Raw genomic sequence first — 13,035 nt, forward strand, 5'->3', positions numbered from 1 at the left:
GTTCCGCCTTTGGATCCGCCAATGGCCAGCTGACCCGCGGGTCCCGGCCCGGGTCTCCATGGCAGCCCGGCGTACTCGGGCGCTCATTGGCTACGTCTGTCGCAGCGCTGCGCCCCAACGCTCCGACGCCGGCGGCCGTGCCACGTACGCGGCAGCCGATTGGCCCGCGGTGGTCGCGTCACTGCCCGCGCCGGGTCCGGTATGAGTTCGGGGCCAGCAGCCGTCTACCCGGTGTCGCGTTCTGGGTTGTGGCGGCCCTGGATCCGGCGTCAGGGCGACCGGGCGGACGAGGTGGAACCAGAGTCGGTCAGGCGGGTTGGTGAAGGGCGCGGGGCCGGGCACGGCGTTGGGAGTGCGCGGCAGGGACCGGCCAGGCGGGCTGCAGGCACCTCAGAGTCCGGGACACCCTCTCGACGTCCGCAGGCGCGATGAAGGCACTGATCTTAGTGGGGGGCTATGGGACGCGGCTACGGCCGCTGACGCTGAGCACCCCAAAGCCACTGGTGGACTTCTGCAATAAGCCCATCTTGCTGCACCAAGTGGAGGCGCTAGCCGCGGTAAGACCCTGGGTCGGGATCAGAGTCGCGTTCGGATCTGGCGGGACTAGGGATGGCCAGCGACCAGGGGTCAGGGGCTCCCGTACCTTCTGACTGAGCCCGCCCGTCGGCCTGCGTTCTGACAGGCAGGCGTGGACCACGTGATCCTGGCCGTGAGCTACATGTCGCAGGTGCTGGAGAAGGAAATGAAGGCACAGGAGCAGAGGGTGAGGCACAGACTCTTGGCCCTTATTCTCGGTCCCCGCCCAACTTCCCATCCTGGTAGAACCTGACTGGGGGGGGGGGCCTCTTCCTTCCAGCTGGGAATCCGAATCTCCATGTCCCATGAAGAGGAGCCTTTGGGGACAGGTGAGTAGAGGCAGAAAGGTCCCTTGGGGGAGGGTTTAAGGCCAGGAAAAGGGTAAGACCCAGCCTGGATTGGGCCTGCTGAGCCTGAATCCAGGGACTCAGACCTCCAGCAAGGTGGTGACCTGTCCCCTTCCCCCAGCTGGGCCCCTGGCGCTGGCCCGTGACCTACTCTCTGAGACTGCAGACCCTTTCTTCGTCCTCAACAGTGACGTGATCTGCGATTTCCCCTTCCAAGCCATGGTGCAGTTCCACCGGCACCATGGCCAGGAGGGCTCCATCCTGGTAAGGTGCCAGGTCTTCTTTCTCTTGACATTTCCACCCTCCATGCCCAGCCTCCCATGCCCCCTAGCCTTCATCTGCCTTCGGATGTTATGGATACAGAGCTGTGCAGTATGTATCTTTAAGCACTTGGGGCAGAGTCTCTGAGGTCTGGAACGGCACGTGTATCAAGGCTTAGGAACACTGGACTAGGTCCGAGGTCCCCTTCCTTGCATTCAGGTGACCAAGGTGGAGGAACCCTCCAAGTACGGTGTGGTGGTGTGTGAGGCTGACACAGGCCGCATTCACCGGTTCGTGGAGAAGCCGCAGGTGTTTGTGTCCAATAAGATCAACGCAGGCATGTACATCCTGAGCCCTGCGGTGCTGCGGCGCATCCAGGTGTGTAGGAGACAGCTGTTGGTGGGCTGGGGTGGGGCAGGCCATCACCGCTATGACCCTGCTCACAAGCTGCCCACTCCCACAGCTGCAGCCTACGTCCATTGAGAAGGAGGTCTTCCCCATTATGGCCAAGGAGGGGCAGCTATATGCCATGGAGTTGCAGGGTGAGGCAGGGAGGCCACAGGGTGGGGGTGGTCTGTGGCTGGGCTAAGGCCCCTGATACATCCCTCCCTACAGGCTTCTGGATGGACATTGGGCAGCCCAAGGACTTCCTCACTGGCATGTGCCTCTTCCTGCAGTCACTGAGGCAGAAGCAGCCTGAGCGGCTGTGCTCAGGCCCTGGCATTGTGGGCAACGTGCTGGTGGTGAGGCCCTTGCCCAGCCCATCATTAACCCCCTCAGTCTTGGGAGGCAAGTGGCCCACTTGTATTTTTCCCACCGCTCTCAGGACCCAAGTGCCCGCATCGGCCAGAACTGCAGCATTGGCCCCAATGTGAGCCTGGGACCTGGCGTGGTGGTCGAAGATGGTGTGTGTATCCGGCGGTGCACGGTGCTGCGGGACGCCCGGATCCGTTCCCATTCCTGGCTTGAGTCCTGCATTGTGGGCTGGCGCTGCCGCGTGGGTCAGTGGGTAAGCCTGTGGGCTGGGCCGCGTGGGGAGAGGGGCGGGGAGTGTGCCTGCCTCCCTGACAAGGCCTATCCTCTCCTGGAGGTACGCATGGAGAATGTGACAGTGCTGGGTGAGGACGTCATAGTTAATGATGAGCTCTACCTCAACGGAGCCAGCGTGCTGCCCCACAAGTCTATTGGCGAGTCAGTGCCAGAGCCTCGTATCATCATGTGAGGGGATGCAGTGGGGCTGGCCGAGCCCCGGTTTCCCATCAGCAAGGGGAGTGCTGGCCTGACACATCAGAAGACCCTGGACTTGTCATTTGTCTGGGGGGGCATTGGGTGAAGCTGAAGCTGTTGGACACCTGCCTTCTCATGTGGACATCATCTGGCAGGATCCCTGCTGGGCACACCCCACAAACCCCACTCCCTCAAGAAGGGCCAGGGCTGTATGGAATAATAATTTAATGCTCACTGTGGCCCTGACTGAAAGTCAAGCTCAGGCACAATTAGGGCCATGGCTGGGCTCCCGCCAATGAGGATACAGGCAGGCAAGGAGGTTGGATGTGGTGGTGGGGGATACAGGAGAAGGGCAAAGGGAGCTCATAAATAGGGCCCAGCCTGGCTTTGGGTTCAAAAGTGGAGGTTCCAGGATGGCGCAGGCTGTGAGGGCTAGGCAGCTGAGGAGGTAGTACTCGTATTGGCTCCCTTCTCCCAGTCCTCTACAGACACGATGGTGGCTTTGCAGAAGAAGCAGTCCTTGTTGTTCATCAGGTGCTGGTTGATACAGGCCCTACAACAGGGGAGGGGATGAGGACTGCCCTGCATGTACCTACTGCTCTCCCCACCACCAAGCTGTGGGGCCCACTTACTTGCAGGACTTGTGGCCACAGGGCTGGAACACAGCAGAGATGGGGTGGGCATAGCAGATGGGGCAGAGGTCCTCCTCACTGGTGGGCTGCAGGGAGGAGAGTGAAGGGTGGGCTGGAGTTGGATGCCTGGCTATGTGGATGTCCGTTGTGCCTATGTAGGAGTGCACACATATTCAACTGGCATGGACCTGTGCACCGTGGTCCCACTCACCAGGGAGGCAGCTGCTGCCTGGGCAGATGCAGAGGTCAGGTGCGCCAGCATCTGTTCCACTTGGGCCAGTTCATCGGCACTGATATAATCCGCATCTGGGGAGTGGTAGGTAGTGTCAAGTCAGAGGTAGCTGAGGATGTGATGCCTCTTGAATATTCCCAGCCTAGGACTTTGCTGTTCTTAAGGCTCCTGACCCAACCCAGCCCCAGATCTCCCTGACCTGCCCCACCAGCCCACTCACAGCTCTGCAGGGAGAAGCGCTTCCGGTCAGGGGCTGGCAGGGCAGTGCCAGGTGCTGGGGGCTCTGGCTGTCCCAGGAGATAGCATATTGAGCGTAGCTGGAAGCAGGGATCTGCCAGGAGCACTGATGTGGCTCGCTCTCTCCTAGGTAGGGGAGGGTGCAAGGGCAGTCAGAAGGCTTGGGGCCTGCTAAAAGTAGTCTCTATTGGGATTGCCAATGAGGAGTGCCATGGCTCGTCCATGATCACCCCCCTGCATCCTTTCCGTCTCCCTGCTTCCCAAACCCCAAGTCCTGTATTCTAGTAAGGTGCCACACAGCCTGGGGTAACACATTTTTTTTTTTTTTTTTTTTTCTTGAGACGGAGTCTCGCTCTGTTGCCCAGGCTGGAGTGCGATGGCACGATCTCGGCTCACTGCAACCTCCACCTCCCGGGTTCAAGTGATTCTCCTGCTTCAGTCTCCCGAGTAGCTGGGATTGCAGACGCCCACCACCACGCCCGGCTAATCGTTGTATTTTTAGCAGAGACAGGGTTTCACCCGGTTGGCCAGGCTGGTCTCAAATTCCTGACCTCAGGTGATCCACCTGCCTTGGCTTCCCAAAGTGCTGGGATTACAGGCGTGAGCCACCGCGCCCGGCCTGGGGTACCACTTTAAGAAGGCTCAGGGGAACCACCTTAAGATAGTGAGAGTCCGCCTGCCCCATGATATATCAGTCCTTCAAAGTCATTTCAAATAAACACTAACAGCAGCTTGGAGACATTCTTCCAGACTCCCCCTTTTACTCCCCGAGGAAAAAGGAACGGCGGAGAGCTGCCAGCCAAAGGCCAACGGGGACTTTGGGGTTGGGCTCGCTCCCCATCTGGCGGTCATGCGGGGCCATTGGGCACTAGGGGATGCAGCCGCCCCGCCTCCTCAAACGGGAACCAATAGGAGCCCGGGCCCCGCCCCTGGGGGGAGTATTTAGGAGCCGATCAGGAACTCGCTTGGAGAGGGCTAGGGAAGCCGAAGGGAGCGCGGAGAGGAGTGAGGCCCCGCCTCACAACCTGGGAACCGGAGAGTAGGGGCCGTCGGCCGGCCAGAACCTGCCGTGCCTCCTCGGCAAGGGCCATCCGGTGCCACCCATGTCGCACTAGAGCAGAAGTGGGTGAGTCCTGGAACTGCGACCTGCACAGAGCTGCTCTGTACTGTCCCTGGTGGTCGCCGCCATGACCTGGTTGGTGCTGCTGGGGGCACTGCTCTGCATGCTGCGCGTTGGGTTAGGCATTCCGGACTCCGAGGGTTTCCCGCCCCGTGCGCTCCACAACTGCCCCTACAAATGTATCTGCGCTGCCGACCTGCTAAGCTGTACTGGCCTAGGGCTGCAGGACGTGCCGGCCGAGTTACCTGCCGCTACTGCTGACCTCGACCTGAGCCACAACGCGCTCCAGCGCCTGCGCCCCGGCTGGTTGGCGCCCCTCTTCCAGCTGCGCGCCCTGCACCTAGACCACAACGAACTAGATGCGCTGGGTCGCGGCGTCTTCGCCAACGCCAGCTGCCTGAGGCTGCTCGATCTATCATCTAACGCGTTGCGGGCGCTTGGCCGCCACGACCTCGACGGGCTGGGGGCGCTGGAGAAGCTGCTTCTGTTCAATAACCGCTTGGTGCACTTGGACGAGCATGCCTTCCACGGCCTGCGCGCGCTCAGCCATCTCTACCTGGGCTGCAACGAACTCGCCTCGTTCTCTTTCGACCACCTGCACGGTCTGAGCGCCACCCACCTGCTTACTCTGGACCTCTCCTCCAACCGGCTGGGACACATCTCCGTACCTGAGCTGGCCGCGCTGCCGGCCTTCCTCAAGAACGGCCTCTACTTGCACAACAACCCATTGCCTTGCGACTGCCGCCTCTACCACCTGCTACAGCGCTGGCACCAGCGGGGCCTGAGCGCCGTGCGCGACTTTGCGCGCGAGTACGTATGCTTGGCCTTCAAGGTACCCGCGTCCCGAGTGCGCTTCTTCCAGCACAGCCGCGTCTTTGAGAACTGCTCATCGGCGCCAGCTCTTGGCCTAGAGCGGCCGGAAGAGCACCTGTACGCGCTGGTGGGTCGGTCCCTAAGGCTTTACTGCAACACCAGCGTCCCGGCCATGCGCATTGCCTGGGTTTCGCCGCAGCAGGAGCTTCTCAGGGCGCCAGGATCCCGCGATGGCAGCATCGCGGTGCTGGCCGACGGCAGCTTGGCTATAGGCAGCGTACAGGAGCAGCATGCGGGACTCTTCGTGTGCCTGGCCACTGGGCCCCGCCTGCACCACAACCAGACGCACGAGTACAACGTGAGCGTGCACTTTCCGCGCCCAGAGCCCGAGGCTTTCAACACAGGCTTCACCACACTGCTGGGCTGTGCCGTGGGCCTGGTGCTCGTGCTGCTCTACCTGTTCACCCCACCCTGCCGCTGCTGCCGCCGTGCCTGCCGCTGCCGCCGCTGGCCCCGAACACCCAGCCCGCTCCACGAGTTGAGCGCACAGTCCTCAGTACTCAGCACTACACCGCCAGACGCACCCAGCCGCAAGGCCAGCGTCCACAAGCACGTAGTCTTTCTGGAGCCAAGCCGGAGGGGCCTCAATGGCCGCGTGCAGCTGGCAGTAGCTGAGGAATTCGATCTCTACAACCCTGGAGGCCTGCAGCCGAAGGCTGGCTCTGAGTCCGCTAGCTCCATAGGCTCCGAGGCTCCCATGACGACCTAGACTGCCCAGGGCCCCCCCACCCAGGCCCCCACCCTCTTGCTGCTCACCCTGCTCCCTTGCTTCGGTTCAGAGAACTGGCAGATACTGGTGAGAAGCACTGTGCCTGGCCCCCCAGCTTCCTGTATGGGCCTCGAAACACAATGGGCCTTCTTGCTCACTGGTAGAGACAGGGGTTGTAGTCCCCAACCTGCTTTCTGCTCTGCCCCTGCACAGGACCCAAAGGCCCCAGGCCCTGCAAGGTGTGCTAGTGCCTGCTTTCCCGGGGACTTCCTAGTGCCCAAATGCCCTGTGAGGCTGAGAGACCCAGGCCCCTGTGGCTTTCAACACAGCACAGCTGTGGAAGTGGCTGTGTTCTTCTACAGCCTGTGGAAGAACCCCTGTAGCAGAGCCCCCTGTCCACCCTCAGGGGCCGAGGCAGCTCTCGAGGAGTGGTGTTGAAGAGCTGACGCAGGGCCACCTCCCCTTCCCAAGGGGGTGGGAGGGAGTGGGACCACAGGGAAAAGAAGGCGGCTCTGAAGGAAGATCTCGCCCACACCCCAGGACAGAAAGAGGAAACAAGCCCGCCCTCTGGTGAAATGGGACTCCCTCCATCCACCAACACCCAACCTCCTGAAAGCTTCACAACTTCACACAGAGTCCGGTGGGCAGGCACCAGGCAGGAAATGCTCCTCAAGAGGTTCCTGGGGGTCTGGCCTAAGCCCCAGCCAGAGGCCCTGCTCTCTCTGGCCTGGGGCATCCAGCCGTTGCTCTGAAGGCAGAGCCCATTCTGTGGGCTCACAAGACACAGTGAAGGGGATCATGGCTTGCGCCCCTGCTGTTCAGCAGTAAAAAGCCCGAAAAGCCTGGCGAGCATGGCCAAGCTGGGAGGGCCGAGCCGGAACTCCACGTCCCTCGAGAGCAGGAGCCTCTTAAGGGCTGGCACTGGTCTCAGCCTAATGGCTGAGGCGGTGCCCTGGCTTCACATGCATCTCACTGCTCCCACTGCAGGGGGGCAGGGAAGGGGGGTCTGGGAGCCCTTCATGTGTGGGGGCCGAGCTGGGGTCCCCCATGGCCATCCTGGACCCCGCTGCTCCGGAGTTTAATAAAGGCAGCACATGCTTATTGCTAGAGCCTTTGCAGACAATGGCGGTCCTGCGTGTGTTCACCTCTCCCGGCAGCCTGGCCCTGTCCACCACAGGACGGCACACCCTCCGGAGTCCTGCCTCCCATGCCTGGCCTGAGGCATGGCCACAAGCCAGTGGCTCTGTGGGCCAGGGCCACCTGTCCTGCTGGGGTCCCAGATTCTCCTACTTAGAGCAGCTCCGTCTGCCCCCTATTTAGGCCGTTCACACCTCACCACCTTCCCTCTGCCTCAAAACTTGATACTGAGGTCCATTTTCCAGATGAGGAGACTGAAGTACCAGGAGGCCCTGTCCAGCCCCTCCTCACCAGACACACCCAACTCCCACAGGGGCCCACAGTCCCCAACACTCACTCTGAAGCTGGGCCACGCACCAGGAGCTGCACCAAGATGCCCGTCACTGCCACCAGAATGGGATAGTGGTCCACGCTCTCTAGGCCTGAGGGGAAGGGAAGGAAAGAGATGAGCCACCCACATGCTCCTGCTTCAAGGGCTCCGGGCCTGCCCACTGCCCTCCCTACAGAAGGGTGAGCCGAGACTGCAGAGCACCAAGCCTGGCTGTCCGGGGGCAGAATGTGGAATCAGGCCTCACTGTTCCTAGCAGAGGAACCAAGGCCTGTAGTGTGTTGGGGTGCAGGGCATCTAGGTCCTCACCAGGCAGCCGTAGGGTGACCACACGATCAAACAGGTTCCTCTCAGCTGTCACCCGGTTCAGCACCTGGTTTAGCAGCTGTGAGGGGAGCAGGAGTCCATTGGTGGATGGGGAACGTCATCAATGGGGCATCCCCAGGGTCTCACCCTTGTTGCCCAGATGGCCACACCTGTGCAAGACGCCGCAGCAGCATCTCGGAGGTAGGCCGGGTCCAGTCAAGGAATATCTCAGGCACCAGTGTGATAGTCATCTCCAAGACACGCAGCAGGCTGACCGAGAGGTCAAAGCAGGTGGCACATACCTTGAGCTGCCGGCTGTCCACAAAGTTCCGCTCCAGGCGCTCAGCAGCCTGCTGGATCTGAGCCACCAACACGTGGGCATGCAGTGGTCAGCACCTGGCTCTAGCTCGGGACCAGGCCTCATCCCTTGCACCACCCTAACCCACGAGGCCCCACCACAGCCCACCTCTTGGATCATGCCAATGAATTCAGAGAAGGCCCAGTTGAGCTGATTGAGGACGCTGTTGAGGAAGCTGGGTGCCACATCAGGACCCTGCTGCAGGAGGTCCGCCATGTGCTGCTGCAGCAGGGTGGAGGGGCAGGGCTCTGCAGGGGGACAGGAGGCGGCATCATCAGGGACTCCACTGCAGTGGCCTCTGCCTGTTTGCCTCTGTCCTCGCCCATTGAGGCTTTGGTGTAAGGACAGAAAGATGGCTCCCTAGGAATGCTCAGGTCATGAAAGCAGGGGACAGGGGACAGCTGCCTTGGAGTTAGTTGGGACAGAATCTGTCCCCTCCTTCTACTAGGCAAGCCCCAGGCTGCAGTTGTGTCCAGCCCTGACACCACACCATCCACCCCAGGCCCAGAGCAGCCACACAGCCACAGCCTGACCCTCAGCAAGTTCTGGGTCGCACACCCTTCAGATAGGGTCAGACCTAAACAGGGCGGCTTAGACGCTTCCCCACCGGCACCAAGGCCAGCTCCTCCAAGAGCCTACTCTGAGCCCTGCTGCAAACCTGCTGTCCTCTACTGTCCTCTGCTGCCCTTGGCCTGGCCTTGGCATATGGCCGAGGTGGTGGGCACCAAGTCTGGGCTGGCAGGCAGCAGTAACCGGAGCCCTCCGCTGCAACGGGCCTGGCACACCTTCCCACCAGCTCGATACAAATCAATAGTTCCCGCACCAGCAGGACAGGCCTGGCCCCACTGCCGCTCTCCACTTGCAGCTCAGTTCCGCCCTGGACGCAGGACCACGGCAACTGGCAAGGACTTGCTGTGTGACTTAGCACAAGACACTCAGCCTCTCTGGGGACACCCTTCGGACCAAAACACTGCCCACAAGGGCAGAAACAGACTACATGAGCCCAGAAGAGCCACCACGAAGGGTGAGGACAGTGTGTGGCACACCTGGCACTCTGCAAGGGCCAGGCCTAGGGGAAAGTCCTTGCTGGACCCTGGAGAGAGGGCACAGCCTCTGCTCCCAACTAAATGTCCCTTCCTCCAGGAACTCTCATGAATACCCTCTGGGGACCTGGCCAGCCTCCAATCTGTGCTCCCAGTGGACTCAGGTGTCCAAGGCCTAAGCCAAGGCCAGGGTCTGCCACCAGCAGATAGCAAAAAAGAAGCAGAAGGACATGGTGCTGGGACAAGGCTGGAGGTCAGGGAGCTAGCTTAAAGGGCGAGGGACAGAGTATTCGGTCTGCATGAGCTGCAGCAGGCCAGGAAGATGGTGCCACCTCTCACCATGACCCACGTAGAGCATCCAGGCCCAAAGGGCACATGTAGGTAGGACTGTGGGCAAGGCTGGGGAGGGGGAGTCCCAGCCCGAGCATCCTTGGGCTGGAAGGAAGCAGGGAAAGTGCAAACCCCAGGGGACAGGTAGGGAGTCTGGGACCCAATGGGGGAACCAGAGAGGGGCTGGAAGAAGTGCAGAGTCTGAAAGAACCCATGGGTAGGAGGTAAGCGCCCCCGCCTGCCTTGCCCACGACTCGCCCAACCCAGATACTCACTCTGGAGGCTGGGCAAATTGGCGTCCTCAAGTTTGGTTTTCAGCAGATGTGGCAGCCGTGTATAGCGGTACCCGAAGCCACAGCCCTGTGGAGGTGGGGGTCAGTGCCCAGGTCAATGGGACAGGGCACCCTCTCCCTCCAGCCAGCCTCAGCCACCTCCCCTCGAGTCAGGCTTACCCTCCAGAGCCGCACCAGGATCCAGTTGGTCTGGGCCCAGGGCCGCTGCTCATAAGGCGCCAGGAGGTTCCTCACCATGGCGATACGCCTGTGAGGGCAAGGAGGGGAGAGACGGGGTGAGGCTGGGCATGGTGCTCGTGGCCAGGGTGTGTGCCCCCCAGGCCCCACTCACTGCTCCTCGGGGATTCGCTCCACAGCCCGCAGGGAGTGTGGGTAGCACACGTAGCTGGCCAGGGCCTGCATCAGTGAGTCTCGGATGTCTGCGGGGACACGCCGTGCCTCAGCAGGGGCTTGGCATGAGCCCTGGACCCATGCTTCATGCCCACCTGGCCACATTTTTCATAGAAGAAAGCTGACCAGAGGTGCCATCCCACCCCCCTCCCCCGTACCCTCTGTAGGGGCCCCTCACCAGTGCCCACAATGCGTGTGTCGGCAAAGTGTTTGGCAAGAATGGCAGCCAGGCGGGTCAGGGTCTCTTCATAGCCTGCAAGGGTGGGAAGTGAGACGTGTCGGCTGGGAGTGGGGGCTCCAGAGGCAGGCATGTCAGCAGGTTGGGTGGACTTGGGTAGCAGGCTCTAGAGCTGGCTCCCAAGGCCAGCCTGGACCCAGGGTGGCATCCGGGGACATCGGGCAAAGCATTCATTGGTGGCTGTGGAGGGGCTGAGGCACAGGCTCACTGTGAAGGGATGACAGGCCCTGGCAGGAGTCCTGACCTGGGCTCAAACCCATCTCAGCACACATACCTGATGAGCAGTCAAAGCTGCTTGGGCACTCACAGCTCTGTCTTTGAAGACAAAGCCTGCACTGAGGCCTGTGGCTGGGCAGGGGGCGGGCTAGGGGCCTGACAGCTCACTGCCTGATCCAGACATACACTGCCACGCCCAGCCTGGAATCGGCAGGCTGAGAAGCCCAGGTTCGGATGTGGACCCTAGCAGCGTCCACCCCTTGCTGTGATTTACCAAAACAAACCATTCTGCCCCTGGCCAACTGCCACGCTTTGTGACCAGTGCCAGGGAGTCAAGGTGCAGGGCCAGCTGGCTGCTAGACCATGGCAGTTGCTCATAGCACTAGGAAGGAAGTGAAAGCCAAGAGGTCTCCAACCACCGTGTTTCATCTTGCCTGTTTTCCTTTGCCAGGGAGCTGCTGGCTCTGTGGCTGCAGGTCCCAGGGCAGGGTGCAGACGTTTGTTTGCTGCAGGGTGAACCACAGAGGAAGCTCCTCCCCTCCCCGCCCCCAACAGATGTGTGTTGCTGGGCCACAGAGGTCTCAGACCAGGGCTCCTAGGGCTCACACTAGAGACCCCTTTTCTGCTTCTGCCTCAGCCTGAATGGTTCCATCACCTGGGAGCTCCTCCATGCTGTGCACGGGACCAAAGTAATTCTTGAGAGCACTGTAGCTGTTGATGGCCACGCTCAGGTAGAACTCGGGCATGAAGGCAAAGAGAGACCCTGTGTGATCACCGTGCTCAATGGTCCGCAGGCAGACGCGCAGCAGCCAGTAGATGTCCAGCATCTTCTCCTGCAGGAGGCACACGGGGTGCTGCTGGGTTGCACACCAGTGGGGTCTTGGGGGCATGTCCTGGCCTGGGGATCAGGAAAGGCCTCCCCAGCCCTACGACAGCACAACTGAGACCTGGATTTCAGGAAGCATGAGCATTAGCTCAAGCAGGGCAATCAAGTCCTCAGCAGGCAAGAGGGACGCACTTAGCCTGGAGGGCGCATTACTGCGACCCAGGCCAGAACTCTGGTCAGCATATTTGTAAGCAAGTTTTTTTTGTTTTTTTTTTTGTGAGATGGAGTCACCCAGGCTGGAGTGCAGTGATGCCATCTCGGCTCACTGGAACCTCTGCCTCCCAAGTTCAAGGGCTTGTCTTGCCTCAGCCTCCCGAGTAGCTGGGACTACAGGTATGTGATACCACACTCGGCTAATTTTTGTATTTTTAGTAGAGATGGGGTTTCGCCATGTTGGCCAGGCTGGTCTTGAACTCCCGACCTCAGGTGATCTGCCTGCCTCAGCCTGTAAGCAAGTTTTAGGCAAGAGGGTGCAGTGACCGGAAGTCTGTGTGGAAAAGTGGAGTACAAGGTGCATGGAGGGCCCAAGAGAGCTGGCGATGGTAAGCAGATAGGCAGAAATTTGATCTGGAGTGCAAAGAAGGTGGTGGGAAGGCAGGGGGCAATGTGACTGGTGGAACAGAGGTCACAGGAAACAGACAAAACCTGCTGAGGGCCCTGCTCCCCACAATGTGGTTTCCACAAAGTCCATGTCAGGGTCTCACAAAGGAGCCCAGGCAAGAATGAGGCCTCAGGCCCCAGCCCAGACCCACAGCACCCGTGTGTCTTGGAGTGTGGTCAGAGCACCTGGGCTTCACACCAGCTCTCTGATGTGCCCTAAAACCCAAGGAACTGAGGAGAAGATGTAAACAAGAGGTTAGGGGGAGGGCCTGGGCGCAAACCTAGGCAGCGATGATCCTGCTGCTACAGAAGGCCAGTGAAGACTGTGTCTGGCGAGGGGATGGCAATGACCGCATCAGAGCTAAGGCATCAATGCAAAGGAGATGGAAATGTGCCGACCGGATTGAGATGGGGGCAGACAGAGACCCTGGTGAGGCTATTTCAGAGATGGGGAAGAGCCTGTGCTGGAGGGAGATGAAGGGGAAGATGTAGCAGCTAAGACAGAGAAAGAAGGAGAGAGCATAACTTTTGGGCACATATAGAGTCAAGGCTGGAATGCAGTGGCACAATCACAGCTCACTGTAACCTGGAACTCCTGAGCTCATGTGATCCTCCTACAGGTATGTGATACCACGCCCGGCTAATTTCTGTATTTTTAGGAGAGATGGGGTTTTGCCATGTTGGCCAGGCTGGTCT

The 13,035-nt window shown here is 60.5% G+C and overlaps 3 protein-coding genes across 10 annotated transcripts in view; 2 read left to right on the forward strand and 1 right to left on the reverse strand.

Moving 5' to 3' along the window:
- Positions 1 to 138: 138 nt before the first annotated feature.
- On the forward strand, positions 139 to 2,650 carry GMPPB (GDP-mannose pyrophosphorylase B). 2 transcript variants are annotated; one of them, XM_054481743.2, is made up of 9 exons: positions 139 to 557; positions 683 to 763; positions 857 to 905; positions 1,045 to 1,187; positions 1,404 to 1,562; positions 1,648 to 1,726; positions 1,800 to 1,927; positions 2,011 to 2,193; positions 2,275 to 2,650. In XM_054481743.2, exons 1-9 carry the CDS (start codon positions 429 to 431, stop codon positions 2,404 to 2,406), a joined length of 1,083 nt encoding a protein of 360 aa, XP_054337718.1. In that variant the 5' UTR covers positions 139 to 428; the 3' UTR covers positions 2,407 to 2,650. The 2 variants fall into 2 exon arrangements, with proteins under 2 accessions (XP_054337718.1, XP_054337717.1); XM_054481742.2 differs by having other exon boundaries at positions 163 to 557; positions 2,011 to 2,650.
- The window catches only part of RNF123 (ring finger protein 123), a 32,757-nt gene continuing 22,341 nt past the window's right edge, over positions 2,620 to 13,035 (reverse strand). For all 7 annotated transcript variants that reach the window (XM_054481652.2, XM_054481653.2, XM_054481650.2 and 4 more), the window contains 13 exons: positions 11,509 to 11,686; positions 10,578 to 10,652; positions 10,341 to 10,428; positions 10,169 to 10,256; positions 9,992 to 10,076; positions 8,452 to 8,591; positions 8,156 to 8,344; positions 7,989 to 8,064; positions 7,689 to 7,773; positions 3,496 to 3,638; positions 3,255 to 3,349; positions 3,044 to 3,129; positions 2,620 to 2,964 (listed from right to left, as the gene is read on the reverse strand). In XM_054481652.2, coding sequence (XP_054337627.1) covers positions 2,844 to 2,964; positions 3,044 to 3,129; positions 3,255 to 3,349; positions 3,496 to 3,638; positions 7,689 to 7,773; positions 7,989 to 8,064; positions 8,156 to 8,344; positions 8,452 to 8,591; positions 9,992 to 10,076; positions 10,169 to 10,256; positions 10,341 to 10,428; positions 10,578 to 10,652; positions 11,509 to 11,686 — 1,449 coding nt within the window. In that variant the 3' untranslated portion in view covers positions 2,620 to 2,843. The remainder of the gene's footprint in view (positions 2,965 to 3,043; positions 3,130 to 3,254; positions 3,350 to 3,495; positions 3,639 to 7,688; positions 7,774 to 7,988; positions 8,065 to 8,155; positions 8,345 to 8,451; positions 8,592 to 9,991; positions 10,077 to 10,168; positions 10,257 to 10,340; positions 10,429 to 10,577; positions 10,653 to 11,508; positions 11,687 to 13,035) is intronic.
- Positions 4,394 to 7,337, forward strand: AMIGO3 (adhesion molecule with Ig like domain 3). Its single transcript, XM_054481720.2, has one exon. The coding sequence runs from the start codon at positions 4,700 to 4,702 to the stop codon at positions 6,212 to 6,214; it is 1,515 nt and encodes a 504-aa protein (XP_054337695.1). The 5' UTR covers positions 4,394 to 4,699; the 3' UTR covers positions 6,215 to 7,337.

This window comes from Pongo pygmaeus, chromosome 2, assembly GCF_028885625.2.
Source record: "Pongo pygmaeus isolate AG05252 chromosome 2, NHGRI_mPonPyg2-v2.0_pri, whole genome shotgun sequence".
In the NCBI taxonomy this organism is placed as follows: Eukaryota; Metazoa; Chordata; class Mammalia; order Primates; family Hominidae; genus Pongo; species Pongo pygmaeus.